The sequence below is a fragment of the Micropterus salmoides genome, unplaced genomic scaffold, assembly GCF_014851395.1.
Source record: "Micropterus salmoides isolate LMB-PRFRI ecotype aquatic unplaced genomic scaffold, ASM1485139v1 Ms_hic_scaffold_17, whole genome shotgun sequence".
Classification (NCBI taxonomy): domain Eukaryota; kingdom Metazoa; phylum Chordata; class Actinopteri; order Centrarchiformes; family Centrarchidae; genus Micropterus; species Micropterus salmoides.
The window spans coordinates 10,002,585-10,018,843 of record NW_024040817.1 but is presented as its reverse complement, the minus strand read 5'-3'; the positions used below and the strand labels follow the sequence as shown (position 1 = coordinate 10,018,843).

The following is a 16,259-nucleotide window of genomic DNA, read 5'->3' as shown; positions in this document are numbered from 1 at the left end:
TTTTGAAAAGTAATCAAAAATTAAATGTAATAAGGTACATTACTTTGATAAAGAACTTGAAATAGTTACACTACTATAACTTGTAATCAGTAACCTATTACATTTAGAAAGTAACCCTCCCAACACTGCGTGTAAGTGAATAAATAGGTGTATATATAACAATATATAAAAAGCAACAATGACTAACAACCTACAATGTGTATATACCAATCAAGTATTATGTAGATTGTAAACAAATACACACTGACTGGGTAATGTAATAGATTATTTTATAAACAGGAAGTGGGTGGTTATGTACAGTATGTGCATGCATACATGTCTATATGCAGTATAAAAAGCGTGCATTTATATATGGATGATACGTACATGTTAGAGCAATGTGTTTTTTGAAACTATAAATATATATTTTATAATTGTATAGGCAAGAAGATGTTTTATTGTATCATTCTGGAGCTATACTTGTTCAAAACGGTAGATAGGCTGAATAAAATGTATGTGTTTAAAGGAGATTTATTTTATTTTACTGGGGATCAAGTATTGATTAGGTAGAAACTATGCTTTCTTCTATACTATATCATCCACACATTGATCCCAGATTGAGACTGTTGTGAGATAATTAGTAGTATCCGAGTAGCCAATGGGCGTCTCCGTGTGATGACGTCTCCGCGTTCTGTCCCCGCCCCCTGCCTGTGTGCGGCCAGTAGCGGAAGTTCCGTTCCATCGAGAACTGGGACAGCAAGCGGTGAGTGTATGAATCTGTATCAGCTAGCGGGCCGCGGGGTTCATTTTCACCATTTTATCCGCGCACAAACTAGTTCTTAATGGAGCCCTTTTGTTGCTTAGGGGCTCTTCTATGAAACAAGCCATGTTAGATGTTCGAGTTTGAATCGCAGCGTTAGCCTGAGGCACACTAAGAGAGAGACACCGGCAGAACACAATGCAATTATGTGTGTGTGTGAGAGTCGTTAGCTAGCAGCTCCACCACTAGCCCCGGGTATTGTGTAGATGTGTGTGTGGCCAGCTAAACCGGGATTAAACCCGAGTGCTCTGCGCTGCTGGATGCCATCACAACTGAGGATGAAGGGTCGTATAATATAGCTAAGCTACAACCATTCATTGTCTCCTTCCTCTTCGACACCCCCCACCCCCGCCACCCGCTTCCTCTGCTTCAGCTACCGAAACTGAGTGTTTTTATTTGCCAACACTGGCCGGTTTAACCGCACTGTTTTCGCTTTGACTGCGGTGTGTGTCTGCGGTGTGTGTCTACTCCAGATATCTGGCCTCCAGCAGCGGGCGGAGAGCGGGGTTAGCTGCTGGTGTGTGTCGGGGAGGATGCCTGTCACTCAGTGCCGCATATTATCCTGTTGTTTGCCAGCCACCCGTAGCCACTGAGCAAAGAGCAGTTTGAATGCAGCAGCCTGGTCTTTGTGTGTGTGTGTGTGTGTGTGTGTGCGCGCACTCGGACTGCAGCACGCTTCTTTTTTTTTTTTTCTTTTTTTTTTTTTTGCGTTTGACATAAATGTAATTGGAGTCATGCAGGATGCAGACTCGTGATATGGTTTAAGTTGGCTTCAACAAAGGCAGCGTTTTTCTTTTATTTCCTTCCTCTGTTGTGTCACCTGAGAGTAACACTGAGAAATTGCTATTGACTCAAACATATGAAAGTACTTGGGGTATCAAACAGCATTTTTTTTTTTAATCAAACATTTACTCTAATAGTGCTGCAACTAACGGTTGTAATGAATCTGTTGATTAATCCATTAGTTGTTTAGTCTATAAAATAGCAGAAAATTGTAAATTAGTGTTTAACATTCACAGCATTTGACATCAGGAGAAGACTTAACGACAAACATTCAAACAGCAATATGTGTAATTTATGCCTATTTGTTTTTTTTTAAGGCTTCCCAGGAGTGTAGTTTAAATATTTATCATTACTGACAAAGGGTTGGAAAATGAAAGCAAACATTAATAACCAGGTTGTTGCTGCATCCGTTCAGTTGCTTAAGGAGTCATGAGATGTGTGCATGGAAACATAGATTATATAGAACATGTATACTGGAACAAGTCTTGTTTTCAGTAGTTTTTTTTTTTTTTTTTTAAGACCCAACTTGAATAGGACTAGATGCTTGTGCACAGTGTGACACTATTTTTAACCACCGGCCTCCTCCATAAGCATAGAGAGTGAGCTATTGTATCTTAGAGCGTGCATTGACAGCCCACGTGGTGCATTATGCTGGTAGTCTGCGTTACGGGTCATTGTTAATCTGCTGAACAAAAACAGGTGGAAAAAAGGGTATAAAAGTGATTAATCCTCTTTGCATATGCTATCTATTTTGGGAGGCTTGTCCTACTTGTCCGAACAGACTGTCCAGTGTTCCTGCACTCCTGTCTCTCACTCCTCAATTGCTTTTCTTATGACTTTCCTTCTGTCACTTCTCTTCTTTTGTGGTCTGCTCTTAGTTCTATTGTCTGTGTCTGTTCCCACGTTGAAGTACCAATACCACAGTCTTAAAATACTCCTTTACAAGTAAAAGGCCTGCGTTTAAATCCTACTTAAGTAACCGTACAGAGGTATGATCAGCAAAATGTACCTTTTATTGTTGTTGCGATTATGACAAAAATGATCACTGTTGCCAGTATTAGCGCAGTATTGTTAAAATGTTGAAAGTACTGATACACACACTGAAACCGTTTCACCAAGTTTAAAACCACAAACTAGCAGCATCTTTTTTTTTTTGCGTAACATTAAAATAACAGCCCACACCTTATGTCAACCTATGAAAAACATATGAAATGTGCATTAAAATTAAATTAAAGATGGTATAAAGTATATGCAGTAACCCCATGCACAATTTACAGAAATACAAATAAGTTTTAAGAAGGCCGTGATAGTAACTGCAATGAGCCCAACAAATTAAATAAATACAGAGGAGTCTTGTACAGGAGTCTATAGCGTCTCTCCTGTTGGAACACCTGTACAACCCAAAACACAAATTTGACAAAAATACACAGGGTCCATACAGCTACAGAACAACGCGTAGTGTTTTTTAGAGAAAGTAACACTGAGAGCTTCAGTTTATAAGTCAAACAAAAACTATGACATAATGCATTGTGCTAAAAGTTAACTTGCCCTGTATTCGTTTTAAAGTGATTTTCTTTGATCAAGTTTCCCTTACCACTCTTATAAAAAACAAAATACGACACCATTCAGACTTCAGACAGGCTGGAAAATCTTCGGAGCGCTGTCACTGCCTTCCGCCATGTTTTCATTGACCCAAAGTGCGGTCATCGAACATGGTTTTAATGATAATTAAAATTTGAAACGGTAATACTAATCATCGGGAATTTATCGTGGTTTATTGCTAAACCGGTTTCAGTTTCATCCCTAGGTCCAGTGGTTTCCACCCTAGGGGTCCGGCCCCCTCTAAAAGACCATAAAGTAAATCGGTGATTAATGGGAGTGGGGAAAAAAGAAGTTGTGTCATACAAATTTGTCTATTTGTTTTTTCACAGTATTTTTCATTTTGTAAAGTAATTTGACATCTTTGATCGTCAAATAGTTGTGTAAGAATGAATAAATGTAATATAAATGAAACCAGTCCAGAGGGGAAATCGCTCCTCGTGTAACTCCTGACAATCAGACAGTCTGACATGGTGCCAAAAAGAAGACACAAGTCAGAAAGGTCAGGAACAATTGGTTTAATCTTTAACTATACATTGTATTTTACAAGCTTATAAGATATATATTTTTAAATGTGGAATCTGAAAAAGTAGATATTATAGTTATTGGATAAATAGAGTAAAAAGTACAGCATTTCCCTCTGAAATGTAGTGAAGTCAAAGAAAAAAGTAGCATTAAATAGAAATACTCAAGTTAAATACCAGAAATTGTACTTGCAGTACATGAATGTACTTAGTACCATTACTGCCGCTAAAACATTAATGTGGAAAATATCCTCCTGATACTGTTTGATGATTCAAACCAGAACTTTGCACTGAAAGAGACTGTTTCCTGGAGCGTAACCCTGCCCAGTTATTATTCAACTACTCATTTATCAAGGGTCAGGATGTAGGGCAAAAACAACCTTCTTTTGTCGACACTTTGGACACTTAAATCACACATTTACCGTCCACTTCCACGAATTTCAGCTGTGAATTTGACCTTCAGAGGATAATTTGTCACCTGCCAAAGAGCAAACACACAGGAAAATCTGATCCGGCCATAACGGGTGGAGTTTTAACACCCGTAGAGTATAAACCCGCTCAGTGATTACACAGTAACCTTTGCGTTGCAGACATTTTCCTGTCTCCTCATCGCCTATTTACCAATCAGGCAGCACAACGTCTGACTCGCCTGTCCCGGCGTGCCTCATCCTGTCAGACATCATCAGAAAGTTAGAGGCATTAATGAGTGAAGGCTTTCAATGCTTAATGTTACTGTAAAACAACCCCCTGACCTCATGCTTGTTATCGGTGGCTGACTCACTGAGCAGAGGGATGTACGTCGGTGGCCGTTTTACAGAGTACAGCACAGAGAGGGAGTGTGTTTCGTTTAGTTAATGAGTCTCGTGACTTGCTGACTACAGAAACCTCCCCGACTCACACAAACACCTCATGACTGCTGTTTTAGGTACAGCAGCAGGTTCATTATGTGTTTGTGTGTGTAAGTGGTATGTTCAGCTTTGTTGTTGCTGTCTGCAGACTGAATGGCTGCGCTGATAATAATCACTGTGCTGTTCATTGTCAGACTTTGTGACAGACACCACTGTACACTGTCGTTCAACAGAAAATTATCAGCAGTAGAGCCTGAACTGGATTTTTGAGGTCTATATGGATTTGGATATTGCGAGTTAAAAAATCTGATGATATAGAGGCAGATAGATGTTTTTCTGTACATAAATGCATAAGATAAACAATAATCTTCACTATATATAGAGTTAGGTTTTTATCAATCTCGAAATCTAGATATTAGCTTTTGAATTTAGCTGCAATCAAATCCGGGATTACTAATCGGACCGTGAACGATGACCAGCGCACGGAAGAGGACGTCTTGTCCTGGATATCCCTTATATGTTTCGGAAGCCTCGAAACATTAGGTGTTGTACTTCAGAGTCTAAATAGTCTTCAGAAGATACCCGATGTGTTCGAGAATGTATCAAATTCAGTTTGACATATCTGTGCTGACATTTCTTGTTACTTTTTAGCCAACATGTACATCAACATGTCTGTAAAAAGCCAATATTGGTCAAGTAATCTGCAACTATGTTGATAATCGATTATTAATGGCCAAATATTGCCATTTTTACTCAGGATTTCCTGCTTTTTTTGTCGTATGACAGTAAATTGAAAATCTTTAGGTTTTGGACAGCTTGTCGGATAGGACATGCAAAATTGAAGACATCACTACTGGCTTGGAGAAATTGTAAACATTTTTACAGTCTTAACGATTGAATTGATAAAATAATCAGCAGATTATTCGATAATGAAAATAATTGTTAGTTGCAGTCCTGATGGTATTCCAACAAAAAGTTTGAAATTCTATGTAAATGGCTGTATTATAATTCACTAACTCTACACAACACACAATGTTTTACTTACATCTTTTCCTAAAATGAGCGCTGTCCTTTACTGATTACCTTGTCTCTTTAGGAGAATACTTACAGTGAATAAAAACTGATCCTAATGCACACATGCACCACAGGAAGTGGAAGTAATTGCCCTCTACCAATCTGAGGGCGTAGTAGCCTGTTTGAAACCTGAGAGGCAAAACCCAGGGCTAAAACGTCCACAGACCACTCACCCTTGCTTGTAAAGCTTATCGGAGTAATAATCGAAGGCTGCGTGCATTAAACATTGAACATTTTTAGAAATCCTTCTCGTTAATCATCATCATTACGTCCCTGTCAGCTTTATTGATCTTGCACTGTTCACTTGTCCTGCAGATCTAGAAATCGGGGAAAACAAGTTTCCCGATTTTTAATATGATGTAATCAAATGACTCCAGAGCCTAGGGCTGGTGCATTAGAAGCAAAGTAGATTGTTTGTGTAAACCGATATGTTTGTATAATTAAAAACATTTATCATCCAGAAAATCTTGACTTTCTTAAGAAAGTCTTGACTAATGGTTCTAAAACCACAGGAATAAAAGATGTAAAGATTAAACTTTGAGTAGGTGTTGTTGTTTCCTGTTGTATCTTGTCATGTGAACAGTTTCATGATAAATATGAGGGCTGAAAATAAATGAGAACACTTTGCAAATTGCTCAGAAGGTTCCTGAAATGTATGAGTTAAATAAAGCTTTTAATTCGGCCTCGATGTACATGTACGTAGATCCACACTGCGATCCGTACTCAGGTGACCTCTGACGTTTCTGTCCTTCCTTCTGCCTCCAGCACCTCTTACAGTGTATGTGTGGCAACAACATGTCTGTGCCGCTGCTCGCCGAGGCTGTGACGGTGTCCGGGATGGAAAAGGAGACCGCAGCGGTGAGTGAAACCACAAAACCTCAGATGTTTTAATTTTATTGATACTCATATTTAGATCAGATGAGGGGAATGGGTGAGGAAAGGGTGTCGACATCTAGCTCAAGGACACTTTCAGTTGCGGGAATCGAACAAGGCAATTTGATTCATGACTGAAGGTTTTCTGTGGCCTTGAAGCTGTCTGACAGGTCAGCCTGAACACTTGCTTTCTCAGCTGTCCGTCTTGCTTCTTTAAACTAGATCAGAGAGTTACTGAGATGTAGTGCTTGAAATTAAAGGGATATTAAAACCAAAATACCTTCCCATATACTGGGTCTTTACTTTGGCTGCTGACTTTCCAGGTAGAGAATTTAAGAGGCAGGACATATCCCTTTATTTGCCCTTCAACATAATGTTATTGATTGGATGGATTGTTTTTGATCATCTCACCTGAAACGATACACCTCCCCCAACACATCCCCTCGCATTTTTTTAAATCTTAGGTTTGAAGCTTGAAGTGGATGTAGCCACCATGATGTCACCCACTGATTTGTGGACTACTGTTTTAAAGCCTCGAGTTTGGCATTTTGGTTGTTGACATCTCGGTTTTTTGGAACCAGACGTGACCGGACTTGGATAAGAGGGTGCCTCTATCCTGATTGATAATGGTTGCAACTTCAATCACAAGATAGCCACGCGTCAAAGCATTCCTGCTTTATCGTCTATTTTCCTCTAAATGCGACCCTGATTTACTAAATGAACATCATGCTTTATTAAAGGAAGACTTGAAACTAGCAATTGAGACCATACACTCATTAGGAAAGGGGTTACTGAGGTAATAAATCAAGTAAGAAGTAGGGTTATTTCTGTCGTATATCTGACTTTTTTGCAATCAGTGGAGGCGCCCCCTGTTGGCCATTAGAAAGAATGCAGGTTTAAGGCACTTCAGTATTGGCTCCACTTTTCAGACCTGGAGGTTGCCTCTTGGTCTGGCCAAGAGTTTTGCTTAACTACTGCTACATTTTTAAGTATCGTGTGTAATAAAGTTTGGTTTACACAGAGTATTGCTTTTGCCTTTAAAAGCAATGTGCACCATCAAATCATTGTGTCATGGTTCTTAATAAACACCTTTCCTTTGTAATTAGAAGCAACGACTATAGCTGCACCTGTAGCAGTAGGTGTAACAAGTACAGTGAGCAGACACTTTGTGTTGATGCTCAGCTGGATCTGAGTGTAAAAATGAAAGGTGCTGTTGTCAGGTACAGTGCAGGGATTCGTTAAACACCAGGATCAAAGCTGAATGTCACAGGTTCCAGCTCTGAACCTCGTCTCAAACCCTACATGGAAGAAAAGTGTTTTGATCTCTGCAAAGACTGCAGAGTCACTGATTTCCAGCCAACGAGCAGTGTTGTTGGCCCCTTTCATGGTTTCTCAGCAGGGAGTAGCTTGTGTGGAAACTGGCACCGAGAGCTTATCTTGGAATAATGAACGATTGGCATACAAAATGCACGTTTACCAGTCATACATCGTGTACACAAGACCAGTACAGTCATACATTTGTGAAGTGTGAGATGGAACTGAAAATAATTCACCGGTTTCCTCCCTTCAGCAATTAATGTGTCCAATGTGATCAGTCACTGTCAGAAACAGGTCTTTGTACCTGCATTTAGAGGGAAATGCTAAGAAACCTTCACCGTTTCCCTGTATGAACATTTAAGAGAAAGTCCTAACCACTTTTTTTTAATCTGTACTACAGGTGATCTTTCTTCACGGGTTGGGAGACTCAGGGTGAGTGATGTTTTAATCTCCTCTTAATTCATGTGGAATATGTATGTGTTCAGCCCTCAGTGAGAGATTTAGTACACCTCATACTCTGTACTGGCAAGTTAATTTCCTGCCTCAGATATTTCAGATACTTTTAATTGGCTGGGTGTCGACCCTCAATTCTTTTTTTTGGTACAGACTGAAATGTGCTCCTGGTTTTGTTTAAAAATAAAAAGAATCTGATTCTGATATTTTAAGACTAAATAAATTTGGAGGATTAAAGTTTCCACATCACAAATTCCTGCTGGTACGTCCACGTGTTAAACTGAGATTCAAGGTGAGCTCAGAGAAACTCTCCCCCTTCAGAAGATGAATACCAAACTCCGATGCCAAACTAGCACATTCATCAATCTGCACAGTGAAGGTGAAAACATCTCAGTGAAGTACCGATAAGAAAAACACATTTTTAAGTGGAGGTGGACTTTAAATGTAAAAATGAACAAAGAAAACATGTAAAGTTGTTGTTTTTTAATACTGATTTCTTTAAATGTTACATAGTTTTGTTTTTGTGGTTGATCAAAACCTGTTGGGTGTGTGTGAACTCATGACACACCCAGTGATTTCAGGAATTACCTCAGTATTCCTGAAATCCGGGCTACAGGCTTCATTACATTTAGCTGTTCAAACTGCCAGAGATCCATTTAGTGGCTATGTGTTAATGCGGTAATTGATGCCCACATTCATGTAGTTTAATTTCATAATACACCACACACATTCACATCACAAATGACTCATTTGAAAAGCTCTCAAATCAGCACTTGATGTCGAGTGATTCACTTAATCAGATGTTAAATCGTGTCAGTGCTTCTCTACAATGGAGATCAAAAATATCTCCTGTGGTGGGTGTTTTTCCCATAAATGCCTAATTGTACCTCAAGTGCAAATTTTTACCGTGTGTAGAAGTGATGTTTATTTGTAGACTACATATGCTGCTACACGCTGTATTTCACATTGTACTAACTTGTAGTACATTTGGGTTTGATGTTCTGCATATTAAAAACTAACATTTGTTTTCTCTCTTGTTTTCTGTCAGGCATGGGTGGGCAGACACTTTGACGGGGATCCAGCTGCCTCACGTCAAGTTCATCTGCCCCCACGCGTAAGTCTTTTTACTCTCCAATCCTTCTGTCATATTTTATGCATTCAACACTGTCTCTTGTCAGCAGGAAGGAAAACTAACATCTTTTTATTCGTGTGGTTGTGTGGAGTGAAGTACAAAATGAACCTGTGAACAAATATCCAGTTTTTTTTCCCCGTCAAGAGGGCAAAATCATCTTCAAACCAATAGCTTATTGATCATTCTGTCTTGTTGAGTGAATTAATCAATCCACCAACATTTAGCTCCTGGCTGCTGGTGATCTCCCACGCAGACTGCCATGTTTTCATTTCTCTTCCTTCCTTTTCCCCCCTGCAGGCCCCCAATTCCCGTCACTCTCAACATGAAGTCGATGATGCCCGCGTGGTGAGTTGGCGTGATGAAAGAGACTGCCTTTTAGCCCAACACTGGGTGCTATTGTTTCCCTGGAAACCACAATAGGCTCCCGTATCGTCATTGACAATGCTGCGATTGTATCTATTGATTTCCTTAAATGCTCGCCTCTGCATGCTTGCAGGTTTGACCTCATGGGTCTCAGCCCCGAGTCCCCAGAGGATGAATCTGGAATCAAGAAGGCAGCAGACAACAGTGAGTTTAATGTTTTAATGCTGGTCTATGACGGCGGAGATGCATTACAAAAGTATAATATATAATACAAAAGTATTGGCATCAATACCAAAAGTCATTTATGTTTATTCTATATTTATTTATTTTTAAATCTATTTATGTCAACTGTATGTTTATGTTTATGTCTAACACCCAATCACCGTAGCAAATTCCTCGTACGTGTAAAATACTACTTGGCAGTAAAGCTCTTTCTGATTCTGTAGATACCAGTACCTATAAATTAGAGTATGTAAATACAGTAAATATGTTATATTCCACTACTGATTAATACACGTTTCACATGCTCCAGTGAGTATTTCCAGCAGCAGGATGGTGTATAAGGGAATGAGTCAAAATAAAGTACAATGCCCACGTTCATTGTCATGAAGGAACATGTCACCCAGGACAACATTGTTACTGGTTAATGTGTTTCGTAATAGTTTATCGACAACTAAATCCATGTCATTCTGGCTGAGAGCCTTTATCACATTTTATTCCACACTTCCTGTTTCCTGTCACTGTCTACTGTTGACCAGCTAATGAAGGCAAACATGCCAGAAAGATCATCTGAAAAACTGATTTCTGTCTTTTCTAGGCGTAAAAATGTGAGATAGATATTATTTTTATATATATATATATAATAAAATAAATAAATAAATTAAAATAAAATAATTGCACATACCTAGAAGCAAGGAAACTTAATAAGAAATGACAATTTGGTGTAAAAAAACAGAAAGAGGAGACAGTTTGTATGAAACAAGCAGAATAAAGTGAAAAAACCATAAAATATAATTTTATAAAATTAGGAAAAGACAAAGCAAACAAAGGGAGGTTAAGGTGCTTTTTAAAGGTGTGAAGAACAGCAAAGTAAAATCACCTTTCATCCATTTCTTTCAATCTTAAAAAATCCAGGAATACCTTTTCTGGAGCCCGTAAGGTGTCTGTATAACTCAAACGAAGTGCTTGTCTAATAATCAAACATGAACTGATTTGTTTCGGACATACCTTTAGTCAACAGCCAGAAACATAATGAAGACCCAAGTCTCCTCCCAGTGGTCAGACAGCACAACAACTCCCTTCAGTTAAAAATTTGAAATGAATCCTAAAAGTAACATGGAGCCAATGTATAGTAAATGTTTTGCAGTATTCAGAAAATCCTGGATTTAAAAAGTTACTTAAGTAAAATTATGTAAGTATTATTTGGAAAATGTACTTAAAAGTAAAAGTACTGAAGGCAATAAAATGACCCTGTGACTGTTGAAGTATTAAACGATATATCAGATTATTATTTCTCATGCATGCATGTAAAAGCAGGATTTTACTGTTGTAGTAGGTGGAGCTCATTTTGAAGTATTTTGTATCGGACTACAACTAATGATTGTTTTAATTATGGATTCATCTGCTGATACTTTTCTCCATTAACTGATTGATTGTTTGGTTTGTCTTTAAAATAGTGAGAAATTACAATTAACTTGTAGCCAAAGTGACACATTCACAATTTTGTCCAACCAGCAGTCCAAAACTCAGAATGACTAAAAAATAAAGTTAAAAGAAAAGAAGCAAATCTGCAATGTTTTACTTGAAAAACGCTAAAAATAGTTTGTCAAATTTCTGTCCCTTGAGTTATCGACTTATCGTTTCAGCTGTACTTGCACATATTCATATGTTTTGTGAGCAAAACTCTTCATTTGTAAAGTAACTAAAGCTGATAATAGTGAAGCAAGTAGGTACAACATAGCATGAGAAGAAAATACTCAAGTAATACAAGTACCTCAAATTGGTACTTGAAAAAACTTAAAGGAAATCACTCCTTACTCGTTTACATCTGAAGGGTTTGTTTGATAATCTGCATTATATGTTAACTCTTAATTGTTCTTCCTTTCCTCTCTAGTCAAGGCCATAATCGAACATGAGGCCAAAAATGGGATCCCCCCACACCGTATAATACTCGGTGGCTTCTCTCAGGTAGGGCTTTATATCTTAGCGTTGTTTTATATTCCACAAGAGTGATGTTTGTAGCAATATATTAAGAAATGTAAATTAATGCATATAATAAACTTCTCTCTCTGTGTCTGCTTCCTCCTCAGGGTGGGGCTTTGTCCTTGTATACCGCCTTGACCTGCCAGCATCAGCTGGCGGGCGTTGTGGCCCTCAGTTGTTGGCTACCACTTCACAGGAGTTTCCCATCGGTACAGTCACAGTTTTACTTTGTCCAAACCAAGAAAAAACACTTTTAACCAGAATTGCTTTGGATATCATTTAACACGAACAAGCGTCAGCAGTTAAGCTATGTGTCTCGTTGTATGTTAGGAAGCGGTGTCATTCTTTGTTGTGTTTGTCCTGCAGGCGTCAAGCGGCAACAAGAACATCCCGATCCTGCAGTGCCACGGCGAGATGGACGTCATGATCCCAGTGCAGTTTGGTGCTATGACGGCAGAAAAACTCAAATCCATAGTCAACCCTCAGATGATCACCTTCAAAACCTTCCCAGGGCTCCCTCACAGCTCCTGTCCTCAGGTATTCCTGCATGGGGGATTTATTGTTTGCAAAAATGTGTTTTCATTTTGACATTTAAGTTGTTGTTTTTAGTGTTGATTGAACATTTTGATGCCCTTTGTGTCGCTCCTGATGATTTAAGGAACTGTCCCATCCTATTTTAAATTTATTTTCCTTTTGTTCTTTTGTAGGAGATGGCGGCTGTAAAGGAATTTATCGAGAAGTACTTGCCCCGAATCTGACCTCACCTCATCCCCAATGTGACCCCCTGAGACACTGACCTCTCACTCCTGATCTGCCATTCTCCCACAGGAAACAGCCATGAGCACCCCCTCTTCCACACACACCGACATGATAACAAACACGCGCATGAAAAGACACACACATTTGATAATATTGATTTGATCCACACCGCTACACAAAACATGCTTCTCCATGTGGTCCAATCCAACAACACACTGATTTGGTTTTAACACAACCATGTGCTCGCACTCACAAGTCTTAGCCATTCGTAGGGAGAAACACTGACTGTCACAATACATTCCCTTTGGTTTTATTTAAACAACCTCAGTTTTTCTCCACTTTTACCTCATTTTGCTTCATTGCTTCAACTGCTACACCCTTCCCTCTTTCATTGCTGTGTCAGTTTGTGAGACATTAAGTGGAAAACCATCACTAAGATTGAGACCGGATACGTGGGTTAACACCTTCCTGATGCTGTCAGTGACCATACTAAGGCGCAGTCAGACCTGATTTCGCTTCCCGTTCGTGGAATGGGGCGAGATACATTTGCTTCTTGTCGCGAATTGACCTGCCTGAGTTTGAGGCTCTCCAATGTCCAGCCAGTTTTTAGAGAAAAGGTGGGATTTACTAATTCCAGGAAATGTCGGTTGTTTATAGTCTTGCTTTAACGCAGTCTTGCTTAAATATTACAAGCAGCAGAGAAGAAGGGATGCAGTGAGTGCAAGGACGGTGACAGAGGTTTCTTACAGTAAAGTTGTTATGATAAAACGTTGTATTGTTTACGACTTTGTGGACTGCTGTTGTTGGCCTGCTAGCCATGCTGGCTCTTGCAGTTTATGTTTACAACCCTTCCCAAGACTTTTCCTGGCCCCTCCTGCTTTCCCCCAAACACACACCACACGATTAAATTTCGCCAGGTGAAATTCTGTCTGGCTGCGGCTACACTCCAGTGTTGGAGTCTGACTCGGGTGCAGTGAGTGCTGGTTTTAGAGCTGGAGCAGCCATCTGTTCCACCGCCTACCACCCTATGAGCACTGCAGCCTGTCCGGGTCTTGCATCGCCAATGGTTGTCCCTTTTATTAAAGTACCAACATCCATGGGGGGCTTCACATTTCTTTTTCTTTTTTTAAATGAGTGTGATAAAATATCTTGAATTATATGAAGAAAATCCAATTGAAATAAAAGAAAACAAATCAATTGATGCTTTTGCCACCCTGTGCTGTTTATTTCAAAACTTCCACACCTGCATATCAGCAATCTCTTCCATCTTTGATGTGATTCTTCATGTAAAATTACCTCATTACATTTCTTTAAAAAAAAAAAAAGGGGGAATGACTGACCAGTGTGATAATGCATCACTGCAGATGGTTGCAGGCCCGCAAAGACTGCACACCATGAGTCGTTTCACTGTTCTTCCCACCCTTCTTTTACTCATTCCTCCCCATTTCAAGTGTTCCTGTTTCAGCATCAGCCTCCTCTCCATTACTCCCAGTTGATTAAATTAGTGAGTTTGTGTGTTTTAAACTCCTCCGTATTGTTTTCCACGACATCAAATCAGTCCTGAGTTTAAAACTGGCGTAGACTATTTATTTCCAAGAAAGTGTAAGAAAATATTCACTTCACAGCTCCCTCCTTTGGCAACTTACTGTAACCCACTAATAGAACATAAAAGGTCAGATTTAAACTTAAACCCAACACTATTATAGTTCACTTCTTTAAAAACAAAACAAACGGCTATACACTGGGAGGGCTTTGGCAAGAAGCTGTTCCAACATAACAGAAGGGTGATTTTACAAATTAAAAAAAGTTAATCTTGATGAACTTGTGATCCTTGGACATAGGAGTGTAACTCTGAGGAGTCGTGTGTGTGCTTAAAATATATATATATATATCAGGTGTTCTGCATTTTCCTTTGTGAATGTTAATTTTGTTCTCATGATTACCTGCTCTATATTACTGTTCTCAACCCTGATTTTAAAAAAACAAGTGGAAAAGGAGCAAAGACATCTGTTTTGATTGTTGTTCACTAATCACTAATGAATGTCTCTTATCTCCTGGAGTCCTTTTTATATTTTCCCCGTCACTTTGAATCTCTGATGCAGCCCTGCTTTTTTTCACTTCTCTTTATTTAGTTTCTTTTTTTCTCTTGACACCTTTTTTATAATTCCAACACTTCCCCTCGTGTGACGATTGTTGCACCGTTTTGTGTTTTTTCCTGGGTTGTATGTTGTTTTTGGTTAAACTTTCTACATGTGTTTTTTGGATGTATGTTCTGTTGTGTTTTGTCAACATTGTCATCTCATCCTTTTTTGTGTGTGTGTCTGTTTATAATGATGAGCATTAAGAAAACATGTTGAAGCGAGACTGGTGGTCTCTCAGCTTTTTTTTGTTTCCAAAATGTATGCGGAATAAATGACAAAAAAAGTCCATTTGAGTTGTGTCTTTTTCATAATTGTGTATATATAGCGTAAGATTGGTTAACTTGGTAAAAGACTGGCATGAAAATCTATAATTAAGGCTCAATGCCAAATATACCTTGAGACAGACATAGGAACAAGTCATTGTTTTCTAAATCACCAAAAAATACGTCTTTCGTTCTTTAGTGCCATTTCAACATAGCACCAAAAAGACTACTAGTGAAAGTGTGAATCGGGAAAATACAAATAAATGTGCATGTGCTAATTACTTTCAAATGTATTCCATGTTTGTAGGAGGGTTTAAGTCAAAGAGCTCATGTTGTCACATGTAATTTTTGCCTATGGTCAGTCTTTAGATTTCAGGCATGAATTCATCAAATTTGTGACTCGACTACAAAGCACTTTCTCATAGTGACCACAAATGGGAGGTCAAAGGTTCCCTACCTTATTTATTTACCAAACCATATCATTTTACTTCTGCATATACTATACTGGTCTGCAATCATCAGTTTTAACTATCAAAATTTATACAAAAGGTTGGTAAAAGTGGATAAGATACAGGTACATCCTTCATTAAAACCCTATGATCATGGACTATGATCACTGTGAGATATTTTGACCAATTTGGGTGTCTTTAAACAAAATTGTATTAAAACAAAAAGTGGTCAGGTTTACCTGTTTTGGGAGAGTGGTGGGACAAATAGCTTTTTGAACGAATGGTTCTTTTTGGCAATTTGATTTGTGATTTTTTGTTGTTGTTCAGACCAAGTATGCTGCAGACAATTGATTTGTACTCAAATAAAATCTATTATAATGCTAATTAAATAACCCCCCTTAAACTTGATAATAATACAACCTTTTTTTTCAGAGAATGTTCCATTTTGTTTGGCTGTCATTCATTTAAGGAATGGGAGTGTAAACAAATTTAAACATCTTCAAAGTCTTTTTGTTGAAGGAGAAACTAATCGTACTAAAATAAAGTTAAATTTATTTTTCAAGGATTATAAACAATTTTTTTTTCTTTGTAAATCTGCATTTGTGTATATGAAAATTAGCCAAAAGCAACAAAGTTAATTAGGAAATAATGGTCACAATGTTAAATATAAGACATTCTGC

General features: G+C 38.6%; 1 protein-coding gene across 1 annotated transcript; it reads left to right on the top strand.

Annotated features, from left to right (window-relative positions):
- Window positions 1-708: 708 nt before the first annotated feature.
- On the top strand, window positions 709-15,153 carry lypla2 (lysophospholipase 2). The gene is made up of 10 exons (XM_038724909.1): window positions 709-742; window positions 6,393-6,485; window positions 8,218-8,249; window positions 9,319-9,384; window positions 9,700-9,747; window positions 9,899-9,969; window positions 11,879-11,952; window positions 12,075-12,176; window positions 12,334-12,504; window positions 12,675-15,153. The coding sequence occupies exons 2-10, from the start codon at window positions 6,408-6,410 to the stop codon at window positions 12,723-12,725; spliced, it is 693 nt and encodes a 230-aa protein (XP_038580837.1). The 5' UTR covers window positions 709-742; window positions 6,393-6,407; the 3' UTR covers window positions 12,726-15,153.
- Window positions 15,154-16,259: the final 1,106 nt, after the last annotated feature.